Genomic DNA, 12,860 nt, shown 5'->3' with positions numbered 1-12,860 from the left:
GTTTTCGATGACCTGTCTCTGATGACCCTTACTGAAAAACTGGTACTAGTTATTAATTTGATCATATTTGGCAAAAAAGCAAGCAACAGTGTTCTTTAATTTAAATTTTTAATTATTATTTATGATTATAATCATGCATCTATATCTCTGTCTTTGTCTACAACATTTACCCACTGGGCAAGAAGCCAAAGTTTGAAGAGGATGTCTGCAGCAAAACGCCTAAACACGGAGAGGAGTTTCAGAGTGGTCGTCCGTCTGTGTGCCCGTGAGAACACACACTCACACACAGGTCTTACACACATGCTCTCACACATATTTATATAAAACAAAAACAGTGTATATAAGGGTCTGCACAACTTTTACTGAAGTTTGCATGATTCTACTTTATTTGATTGTATTACCTTGTTCCATTGTTCTTATCTTGATTTCTGCAAACATCCTAAAGCTATTTAACCCAAATTTTTCAATTCCTCAGCGAACAGACCCAAACGTTCTGTCTCTTTAGATGAACCCAGAGCCTCCATCAAAGTGACACATCTCAACAGAGTGGTTGTTGACACTGGAAGGGTGAGTGTTGATTCGAATGAGATCAAAGATGTCACTTAATTAGATTCATCATGCTCTTTTGCAAAAAAAACCCGAATGAAATGATTAAAGTGAAATCAAAGTATGCAATAAAGTCAAGTCCTCGTATTATAGACCTTGATGCAGTCTTAAATGAGGAGGCATCACAGAGAGATGTTTATGAGTCTACAACAAAGGTTCAAAGAATGTTCTTAGCAACAATTTTCATGTTTAATACTAGTCCTTAATATATTTTATTTGTAAATTGAGATACTAATCTATCTCTCTCTTTGTTTCTGTGCCAGACTCTGGTCAAGTACCTAAAGCAGGGTTATAATGGCTGTGTAATTGTCTATGGCTCTCCGGGCAGCGGTAAAACTCATACCATGCAGGGATGCAGTGTGTCAGCTAAACACAAAGCCATCATCAGCCACGCTACTGAGGACATCTTCGCCTGAATATATGAAACTTTTGAAGTCTAAGATAGAGGAAAGTGTTCAGATGCTCTTGTGTCTCTCTTACATATGTTCAGGATCCAAAAGGGAGTGAGGTGATCTTGGACTTTCTGTTGGACTTTCAGAAAGTCTTTCAGAAAGTCTGTTGGACTTTCTGACCAACAGACCTCAGCATGTTAGGTCAGGCCTCACCTGCTCCACCACCATCACACTCAACACCGGCGTACCACAGGGCTGTGTGCTGAGCCCATTTCTCTACTCCCTCTACACCCATGACTGCAGGCCTGTGCATGAATCCAACTCCATCATCAAGTTTGCTGACGACACCACAGTGATTGGCCTCATCAGAGACAACGATGAGACTGCCTACAGGGAGGAGGTACAGCACCTGGCTGCATGGTGTGCTGACAATAGCCTGCTCCTCAACACCAGCAAGACAAAGGAACTCATTGTGGACTTCAGGAAGAAGAAAAGTGGAACGCATGACCCCATCCACATTAACGGGATGGTTGTTGAACGTGTCTCCAGCTTCAAGTTCCTGGGAACCCACATCTCGGAGGACCTGACCTGGACCACCAACACATCCAGCCTAGTCAAGAAGGCTCACCAACGCCTCTTCTTCCTTAGGACACTGAAGAAGAACCACCTGTCTCCAATCATCCAGCGGAAGTTCTACCGGTGTGCAATTGAAAGCATCCTGACCAACTGCATCACAGTCTGGTATGGGAACTGCTCAGCTGCTGACCGCAAGGCACTACAGAGGGTGGTGAAAACCGCCCAACGCATCACAGGGACACCACTCCCTGCCATTGAGGACGTCCAGAGAAAACGCTGTTTACGTCGAGCTCGCGGCATTCTTAAGGACTCCTCTCACCCTGACCATAGACTGTTTAACTTGCTGCCCTCTGGGAGGCGCTTCAGGAGCCTCCGATCAAGGACAAGCAGACTCAGGAACAGCTTTTTCCCTACAGCTGTTTCCCTACTAAACTCTGCCCAATGATACCCCCCTCACACACCACTACAAACTCTTCACCCCTCCCCATCATTAAATCGATTAAAAAAACGAAACAAAAAAACAACCAATCTACACTGATTACTATGTACTGTAAATTTTATTTCTATGCACTTTCAATGTTCATTGCACTAGTGTTTATATATCTTAATTTATAGCTTATTCATATCCATTTGTAATTATTTTCATAGTTTTTGCTCATAGTGTACATACATTTACTGCACAACCCATCTGTATAGTATGTTCATATCACCCATCTGTATATCATACTGATAGTATTTAAAAACTTGTAAATTATGTCCATAGTACTACTGCACATACATTTACTGCACAACCCATCTGTATAGTATGTTCATATCACCCATCTGTATATCATACTGATAGTATTTAAAAACTTGTAAATTATGTCCATAGTACTACTGTACATACATTAACTGCACAACCCATCTGTATAGTATGTGCATATCACCCATCTGTATATCATACTGATAGTATTTAAAAACTTGTAAATTATGTCCATAGTACTACTGCCTTATCTGTATATTTCTGTACATATGTAACATATTGTAGGCACTGTATATCCTGTACCTCTGCTTATTGCACTTCTGGTTAGATGCTAACTGCATTTCGTTGCCTTGTACCTTACATGTGCAATGACAATAAAGTTGAATCTAATCTAATCTAATCTAATCTAATCTAATCTGGGTGCGTGACTGTGAGGAGGTGGTGCGTCTCGATGGGTTGACGGAGGTGGAAGTGAACTCCGCCCAGGATCTCCTACAGGTGCATCGCAGTGGCTCCACCCTCAGACACACAGAGCCAGTAACTCAATCTGATCTGATGAGCAAACACTATTTCATTTGAAGTATGACGATCAGAGTGATCTCAGTCCATTTGTCGGTCAATAGCTCCCCTCAGTCAACGCCCTACGCATTAGTCAGCTCTAGGAACCTCTGCCTGCAGTCTGATTGTTATTGTAGGGAGATATGAACATACCAGAGCCTCCCACAGGGTCTCCTTGTACCCCCTGCAGTGGTGTGTTGCAAACTCACAGTGTCGCGGCGTAATTATGTTCCATTAATACAAATCTGATTAACTACCTCCCTTTGTGTGTGTTTGTGCTTTATGGTTGCAGAGGGAGTTTTGACAGCCACTCTGGTAAGATGATAGCATCGGAGACTCCTTTTGGCATAACTGAAATATTAGGTATTCTCTGTGTGAAGTACACATTCTTGGCATACTTGTAGTGAGCACCATATTTGTGAATTAATAAAGATTTCTGAAACGTGCATGATTTTTGCTTTTTGTTAGGTGGATTTGGCAAGCTCAGGAAAAGTAAGCTTATGTTACTCTGAAATGTTTCTGTGTCAGATCATGATATTTTAGTAAGAAATTGATTGATCACTATTGATTGACCTATTATAATAGTCAAATATTATGATTATTCTAAACTACTGACCACTATTTTTAACCATGGGACAAGTTTCCAAATTTTTTTATTTGTTTTTAATGTTTACCTAAAGAAAAAACATCAATGCGCCAGTAGGTGGTGACAAGTGATCGTCTTTTTGAATGAGTCATTATGAATGATTGATCGCCTTTATGAATGATTCATCTAATTCTTCAAACACAAAAGACATACGCTGATGTAAACGACTGCCTTAACGATAAAGTCTTTGAATTATTGACTCAATTGATTCCATCAAACACGCTGATTCATCCAGGAATGAAACTGGTGATTTGCCTTTACGATTAAGTCTTTGAATTTCATTCATTCAAATGATTCGTTCAAAATGGTTGATTCAGTTTTAGTGTAATAAAACACTATCTTCCATGTGTTGCTCAGAGAAGCACAACAAACATGGCTTTGTGTGTAACAGTTTTTGTTGTCGGATCTAAAACGTAAATTTGTTCAATATTAACTAAAAAGAAATCATGTGTTATAATTGTGTTGTTTTTCTGAATATCAGTACTGTTGATTACCTGAAACAAATGGTCAAGATATTCAACAGAATGTACAGTGTTGTTATATACTTTAATACAAAGGTTTGGGTTACAAATAGATAGATTTTCAGTTTTAATGTTCACTTTCTTCCTCTAGCCCCAGTTTCGTAGTTCTGTGGTTCCTGACATTAAGAGAACTTTCAATGCCACAAATGAAAACCCACAAGAGACCAAGATGCTGAAACACTCCCTCACCATTTTCAGAAATGTTAGTAATACCTCAAACATGTCAGCAAAAAAAGAACATGCTTTATCTATTATCACTGTTGTCCCGGTCAGACTAACGGCACTTTTGAAGAGCAGAGTTTGTTTTGAGTATCTCAAGACGTACTCCAGTGATTATTTATCAGTCTAAGAGCCCTGTCTTAATCATATCAATGTGTTGGCTGCATATGCAGGAATTTATACACAGGAAATGATCTGTATGATTACATAGCTTTCCATTTAGGGAAGGGAAGATGTCACATTAACAAAGAGAAAATATTTTTTTTCAGGATGTTGACCTCTTCATTTGATTATTTATATTTAGATAATGTGGAGGCCTCTTCTTCTCTGTTATGAGTTTTCTCACTGTGTTTGAAGAAAGAATTCCATAATATGAGTCATTTTGGTCATAAATTACATAACAAAATGCTTTTATACCTGTCCTGGTATTATGCATATACAGTAATACTATAAAAAGTATTAACATGCCAAGTACAGAAAATCTCAATCCTTTCTTTCTTTTTAGGTGATTTTTGCCCTCAGCTCTGCGGGGTCCCAGCATGTCCCATACAGAGAATCCAAACTAACCCGAGCACTTAGGGACTGGTGAGCATCATCAATATCGGCATCATTATTTCTCCACTTTCTTCAACATTTGTTTCTGAGTTTGATGTTTATTTTGTTATTTGGTTTAGTTTGGGAGGGAACTGCCAGACGTGTTTAGTGGTCACGGTGTCATCTCAATCATCTTTAATATCTGAAACTCTCAGCTCTCTACAGTTTGCCTCCAGAGCCATGGCTGTTCCTTCACGACCCATATACAAATCTCAGTTACATTACACACCTGAACAGGTATACACACTCTTCCCAGGAGCATTTTCATTCTGAAAACACATACTTTCAGAATATACAAAACACTTCAACAAATGCGCACACAGTCTTCCCAGATGCATTGCATTCCACATGTAACTCACCTTACTTGAAAAACACAACAATAAATTATTGTCCTATAATATTTGTCTTTGTACTAATGTTTGCTAACAGTTTTAACCCTTTATTCACTTTAAATTTGCTGAAAATTTACTCACACTCAGGCCATTCAAGATGTAGATGAGTTTGTTTCTTCATCTGTGCAGATTTGGAGAAATTTAGTTTTAGTTTTTAGTTTCACTTGCTCACTAATGGATCCTCTGCTTTGAATGGGTGCCGTCAGCATGAGAGTTCAAACAACTGATAATCTTTATTGATGGACTGGAGCCATGTGGATTACTTGTGGATTATTGTGATGTTTTTATCAGCTGTTTGGTCTCTCATTCTGACGGCACCCATTCACTTCCATTGGTGAACAAGTAAGGTAATGCAAAATTTCTCCAAATCTGTTCAGATGAAGAAACAAACTCATCTACATCTTGGATGACCTGAGGGTGAGGACATTTCCAACAAATTTTCAATTTTGGGAACTGTTCTTTTAAATATGAGTGATTTTTTCCCCAATGACTACACTTACAGATCATACCCAGATGCACAATACTGGTGAAGTCTTACACACGCCGCTCTTATCTAACGGTTTTTTAAAATCAGCTCATTCATAAATGACGTAATCTCACAAAAATATTCTATTCATGTATATATTTGAATGGGAAGAAGGACATTTATCATCTGAACAGACAGCAGATTTTACCACCGATCGGATCTGACAGAAAGGTGAGATTTAAACCCACACACATACACAGCACATATTCACATAGACATAATTTATAGCTTCACTTTAAACCCTGAATGCATTTGTATATCAAGTGCCCTTTTGCAGCTGGGTGAGTCGTAAAGATGAAAGGGGCAACTTTTATTGTGCTCATCAGTTTGACTCTTCATTTGAATAGTTTTGCCTCTAGTGGCCTGTTTCTAAAGTTACAGTATAGTGAGAGGGAACATCATCAGAACAGAGGAGGACAGTGTTAAACTGTGATGTATACTTTCTATAAGTTTGTCGGTCAATTTACTAAATGATTGTTAATATAATTATAATTAAGTATATAAAGTAGTAAAAATTAATATGTTATTATGTACCTATTACTAATATTTTTCAGTATTATTGGCTATTGTTTAACATATTAAATGTTTAATTTTAAAAGCCAGTGACTGATGCCCTGTATAGCTTCACAATAATTCCAGTGATCAGATATGATGCTAAAGAAATTTGTAAACAAAGACTTTTTGTAAATTTGACAAACTTCTGTTCTAACTATAGAAATGTTTTGTTAAATGTCAGATGATAGACCTGCATGCAATAAAACAGGTTTGATAGAAAGATGGTACACTAGACCTTTAAGGCTTTATAATGTCTTGCTTTTGACATTTTCAGAAATTAACTTTTTATCATTCACTGCATTTTTCTTATGATCCAAAAAAACAGACAGTATGATCTGGTATTTTCATATTTGGTGTTTCATTTGCTGTATTTTCAGTCGCAGACATGCTTGCTTCCCACTCTTTTGAGTTCAGTCAGTCCCTCTGAACCTAAACTCAGCTCAGGTCACTGTGGACATGGGCTGGAGCTCAGAACATTTCTCCCCCAGCTGGAGAAACCAAGCCAAACCGAACCACCTGGGCATTACAGCCGTGGATCTCGACCTGGAGATGAGAAAAACAGAGCTGATGGTAACAAGCTGCATTTTCAAATAAAATCAGTAATGACTCTAAACACTAAAGAAGAACTTTTAACTGCTTTGCAGGTAGGACCCGCTCCCTGCCCCGTTCCCTGTCTGGGGCGGTTCTCCATGATGCTGGAGGGAGAGAAAGAACTGGAAAGGGATCAGAGTTTTCATCTTCACAGCGCCGTTCTGTAGAGCGGCTCTCTACATCCTCTCTTGAACCTTTTTCAGCTCCCTCAGCAGCTGTGGAGTGTCCTAACTGTTCCCTGGAACGAAAGATCTGAGAGGAATATGACAAGATTATCGTTCAGGCTAGGAGAGACAAAGATTCTCTCAGTCAAAAAGTAGCAGAACTGGAGAATGAGTTGAGAACAAGAGCAACACAGGAGAGACAAGAGGGATTGAGCTGGGAAAAGACAAGAGGAAATGAAGAATCTACAAGCGGCACATCTGCAGATATGGGAATAATATTATACTGCAGAGGTACCAGTAATGCGCTGGATTATATCACAACTCTGGAGTTATCTATTTTAAATAGACTCACTAACCTCACTAAGTTTGCATTTATTTGATGAAAAATACAGTAAAAACAGTAATATTGTTAAATTTAAAAGAACAGTTTTTATACCTTTGATGACAAAGATGAATTTTCAGCAGCCATTACTCCAGTCTTTAGTGTCACATGATCCTTTAGAAATCATTCTGATATGCTCATTTGATGCTTAAGAAACATGTATTATTATTGATGATCTAACAGTTATGCTGCTTAATATTTTTGTGGAATTTTTTTTTTCCCTCAGGATTCTTAGATCAGCAGTTCAACAGAACAGCATTTATTTGAAATTATTCTGTTACATTATAAATGTCACTGTTGATCAATTTGCTGCATGCTTATTAAATAAACGTAGAAACAGTCTATAATAAAATAAAAAACAAAAAGTAATAGAACAAAAAAATTATATAAATTAAGCAAATAGTGCTTGAAATTATTATTATATATCTAAAAGTGGAATCAAATATACAGGTAAACATTCATTAATGTATTTACATTAATATTTTGGAAATATGGTCATTTTGATAAAAAAAAGTACATTTGACCATTTACGATAGTTTGTGTGCCATTTCCAACCCCAACCCTCAGCTTAAAATGCAAATTGTATGTGAAAGAGTTTTGTGCCATGCACAGTGTTGAAAAAGCTGTGTCCTTCAGGTGTGTTTGCAAACAGAAGCAGAGGAGCTGAGATCAGAGCTGAGCTCATGTCGTAAGAGAGAGAAAATGCTGACACAAATGCTGCACTCTGAGAGAGAGAGAGACTGACCCAGGACGTCCAGAAACTGCTCACACGGCTCAACAGTACCAGAGAGAGAAACAACCAGCTTGAGTCAACCCATAACAACCAGCAGGTACAAATCACACGCAGTCTGCCAATGTTGAGTTTTAGAACATCTGTTTGATTATATTAACATGTTATTATTGTGCTGTTTGTATGGTAGGAGAGCTTGCTGGCAGAACTACAGACCAGCAGAGAAGAGCTCAAAAGATTTCAAGAGAGTGTGTCTCTTACCCTCAGCCAGTTTGAGACTGAAAAGGTTTCATGTTTTATTCTGTCAATTATTAAGTTGGCTTGAGAAAGCCAACTTATTGAAATGCTACTTAAACTTATAGTTATTAAGTTGGCTTAAAAACATGTAGAAGAACATAGTGCAAATCTAAATTGAGTGCATGTGAGCTGTTTTTTAATGTTTTACTGACATGTATGTCGCAATCGCGGCAGCTGCCCTCCGCGTTTGAAAGGAGAAATACATACAACAAACTAAATAATTTCCATGTGTTTTGCAGCATGTGGCAGCATAATAAAATGAGTGCTTGTGATATTTTTTTTTCTCTAACTGCAGAAAGAAGGACATGCTGGTTTGAGACAGAAACTCAAGTCATTTTTGAGGGAGATCAACTCGGCACCCTTTACAGAATCCAGCAGTCCAGACACAAACACTTCACACACACACACGCAGTCACAAAGAACATGAGATGATTGTCGTCTCACACCATGTGTCTCAGCAGTGTCCTGCAGGTGTCACACTAGGCAAAAGATCCATATATTCTCCTTTATATCATTTGAAAAAACAGCTACATCAGCCTTATTCATTATTCAGTGTTTTTAGGCTGCAGGTAACCTTTTAATGTTAATGATGTTGTTTTTGGCATGCCAGCAGGAAGTGAATGCTGCTTTAGTCAGTATGAAGAGTTTCAGCATCCTGAGGAGGAGTTTACAGAGAAGTCTGAAACCACAAACAACAGCAACTGTGAACAGCCTCTGTATAAACCCCAAAAACTCTTCCTTCGTGGGGGGATATTATGGATTCAGAGTTCCTTGTTTTATGTGTGCTGAAATAAATACCTGAAAAGATCGATTCGCGGCTTTTGAGAATCGATATCAAATCGATGTCATTAAAAAAAACAATCGAAAAATAATTTTTTTGCCCAGCCCTACTCCCTTCCTGCCTTCCCCAGGCGAAGCAAGTGCTTCCCGCTTTGCTGGCGTGCATCGCAGAGATGAGATGTTCATGGGATAAACCCTTTTCTCATCGCGTGCCCATCAAGGGCTACTCGTCTCTCGATGTGAGTGAAATGGACACAACACGACAATTATGTAAACAGGACACGATCGTTCAGGAAGAATGATCAATTATTAGTTTCATGGGCCACTCATTGTAAGCCGATATCCTCGCAGCGCCTCTCCCATTGGATGGTGGAGGCGATTGAACTAGCCTATACATCTATGGGTCTTCATTGCCCGGAGGGCTTAAGGGCGCATTCTACACGAGGGATTTCTACCTCATGGGTGTTGTTCAAAGGGGTGTCGGTTGGAGATATTTGTGCGGTGGCAAGTTGGGCTTCCCTGCATACATTTATCAGATTTTACCGCCTTGATGTCACGGCGCCTTCATTGGCTCATGCAGTTCTGAAAGGTTTTGAAATTGTAAGGTTATCTTTCTTTCTTTCGAGTCTGTTTGGCAGCTTCGGAAAGCATGCGTTACGGGAGTTGGCTATATCATTCCCATAGTGAGATACTGAGCGATTGTTTGAAAGAGAACGTTAGGTTACTTCCCTACTCGCATAATACGGGGGAAGAGCATGTACAGAGGACGCATGAAAGTGCCCGGATGTGCTCTTGATATCGAGGATTTAAACCTGCTTGCTTTGACTTCATATCTATATTTATTTATAACTCGACGGATCTTGAAGTTGAAAGTAAACATTTATCGTTTTGTTTTGCTTAATTTTAATAAAGTTATGAGACCCGGAGAAAGTCTGCAGTATTTTTATTGGCATATTAAAAAGAATCTTAACATAGTCATAGTTAAACGTATAACGCTGTAAAATAAAACAATATACAATTATATGAAAAATATCTATAATTGTATGAAATGTTTTAATAAGTTATGACATTTGTTTGTAATGTTATGTTATATTTATTGTTCATTGGCCACTGCTTATGCTGTGACTGCGGTCAGTTAAGCCGAATCTCAATTCTCATAAGGATGCTGATCTGTGTCCTCGCGTCCTTCCGAGTTCGTTCTTCCAAGGAAGCCTTGCAAGACTGGTCTCCACGAGAACACAAGTCCGTCTGCATTCTTTGAATTAAGAAACAGCCCATCCCTGTGTCCCAATGTTCATATTATCCATCCTAAAAAGTGTGTCCCAAAGCATATATGCCAAAAGTCCCCGGATGGTCTACTATTTCAGGTCGATTTTTGAAGTGTGGATCCATGCACACTCTAATGCAGGGGTAGTCAACGTCGGTCCTGGAGTGCCGATGTCCTGCAGAGTTTAGCTCCAACCCTTAAAAAACCCTCACCTGCCTGTAGCCTTAGTAAACCTGAAGGCCTTGATTAGCTTGTTCAGGTGTGTTTGATTAGGGTTCGAACAATACAGGTGTTATAGTAGCACATGTGTTGGTTTGGTTTCTACTTCACTTGTGTTTTTTTGGGGAAATTCTTTACAGAAGATGTGTACTAGCGCCCTCTACCATATAATAATGAATACACAGATTCTAGGAGCACAAGTATAGCTCAAATATATTTAGACTAGGGCTGTCAATCGATTAAAATATTTAATCGCGATTAGTCACATGATTGTCATGAGTTAACTCGTGATTAATCACAACTTAATTGCACATTTTTATTTGTTCTAAATGTACCTTAAATTACTTTTTAATACTCTAATCAACATGTGCATGGACAAATATGGATGCAAATGTATGTTTATTATTATTGAAACAATAGTCAACATAGAGCATGAAGACTAGACATGTTTCAAAGGTCATAGATGTTTTTCAAAGAAAATTAGACACTTGAAAAAAGAAATACCAGGTTCCCATTACTTTTCTTTCTTTGCACTGAGCAATTTACTTACATAAACCTTTTATTAGTTTTTGCAGGACAGGGCAGCTCACTTCTTCTTAACATGCAAAATGTACATTTATTATTATATTTGTTTGCCTCTCTCTCTGTGCCCACATACTGTATTTTGATGCAGTATCATTTTGATTTTCATTTATATATTTTACTGTTTCTGTAGTCAGACAACGGAATGAATATGAAAATAGTGACTGAAAGGCGACCCATTAACCAGCTCTCCCTTCCAAGATGTTAATCTGCACAAAAATCCTGATAATCAAGCCGTCGTCTGATGAAATCAAATACACATAAGATAGCGACAATAGCTGTGCTGCGATTTCGGCTATACTTGCATGTAAAATTAGAGAAGCAAATTAATATCTGTGTTGAACTGAAACAAGCGCTGCTGCTCTCCGCCGCTCGCTGAACAGAGCAGATGCACAGAGAGAGATGGGACACAATGGGACAGCAAGACCTCGCACGGCAGTACCAGCGAGTCTCAGTAACTAAATACGATTTGGGCAAACCCTAAAGATTTGTCACTAGGCGCTTTTTTGAAGAGGGGAAAAAAAAGTCGCTGAAGGGGTTTGCAAAGTCACATGTCATTTTAAGTATATTTCTGAGAAGTACATAAAAAGTAAACTAAAAGTATACTTTCCTATTTTTAGTTTAAAAGAAGTATAGTAATAGCACACTTGAATAAACTTCTTTTTGTAAGGGGTGCTCAACCAAGCATGCTCCCCACCTGCCAACCATTCGAATTTCCGAAAGCAGGATTTATTTTTGTGATATCACAAATACAAGAAAACAACGCTGTAGTCCAAACGAGCCGTTCGTTGTAGTTCTTGAAAGGGATTTTTAAAAAACAAAATCTCCCTTTGGAGTGGACTTTCAGATTTGTAACTTTGTAGATCTTTATATGCCCAAACATACACACTACACACTGACTAAAATTTAAAAAGTGAAAAAGCATAATAGGACCCCTTTAACTAAGGGAACAATAAAGAAAAAGCATTGCTAACAAAGTAATGAACTTGACAAAAGTCATTTCAGTTACATTCAGGGACCATAGAAAGTGTATTGACTCCATAGAAAGCTCCAATCAGGACTGCAAAGCACTACAGAGAGTTGTGCGCTTAGCCGAGCGCATCTCAGGGTCTGCTCTCCCCTCTCTGCAGGACATCTACCTCAAACGCTGCAAAAGTAGAGCTGTCAAAATCATTAAGGACTCAAATCACCCTGGTAACCGACTATTCACTTTGCTTCCATCTGGTAAGCGCTTCCGTAGCCTGATGGCAAAAACTGAGAGACTTAGGAGGAGCTTCTTCCCCCAGGCCATCAGGCTCCTAAACTCTAACTCTGTGTCATAACATCACTTGACTCCATGTAAATATCACCATATCAATAAGCTATTCATAATTTTTCTCTACCTCATATTGCTGCTATTTACATACCCTGTACAACTTTTTTGCACATTCCTCTTATTACTATTTAAGTCAACAACATACTGACCTGCACATTTATATTTATATTTTTTATCTTTTATTTTTTTCTACTTTTCTTTTTCTT

General features: G+C 38.5%; 1 protein-coding gene across 1 annotated transcript; it reads left to right on the top strand.

Moving 5' to 3' along the window:
• Positions 1 to 201: 201 nt before the first annotated feature.
• On the top strand, positions 202 to 8,156 carry LOC306886739 (kinesin-like protein KIF18B; the record flags this gene model as incomplete). Its single annotated transcript, XM_079444059.1, is given in 16 exon segments — positions 202 to 265; positions 476 to 567; positions 870 to 965; positions 1,097 to 1,159; positions 2,755 to 2,853; positions 3,012 to 3,066; positions 3,167 to 3,189; positions 3,343 to 3,366; positions 4,139 to 4,243; positions 4,766 to 4,845; positions 4,935 to 5,091; positions 5,860 to 5,943; positions 6,705 to 6,897; positions 6,972 to 7,171; positions 7,175 to 7,373; positions 8,101 to 8,156. Coding segments are annotated over 16 exon segments (1,590 nt in total).
• Between the last annotated feature and the right edge of the window lie 4,704 nt (positions 8,157 to 12,860).

This window comes from Barbus barbus, assembly GCF_936440315.1.
Source record: "Barbus barbus genome assembly, chromosome: 20".
Lineage (NCBI taxonomy): Eukaryota > Metazoa > Chordata > Actinopteri > Cypriniformes > Cyprinidae > Barbus > Barbus barbus.
Note: the sequence above shows the minus strand (reverse complement) of the source record. Positions and strands in the feature narration are given on the sequence as shown.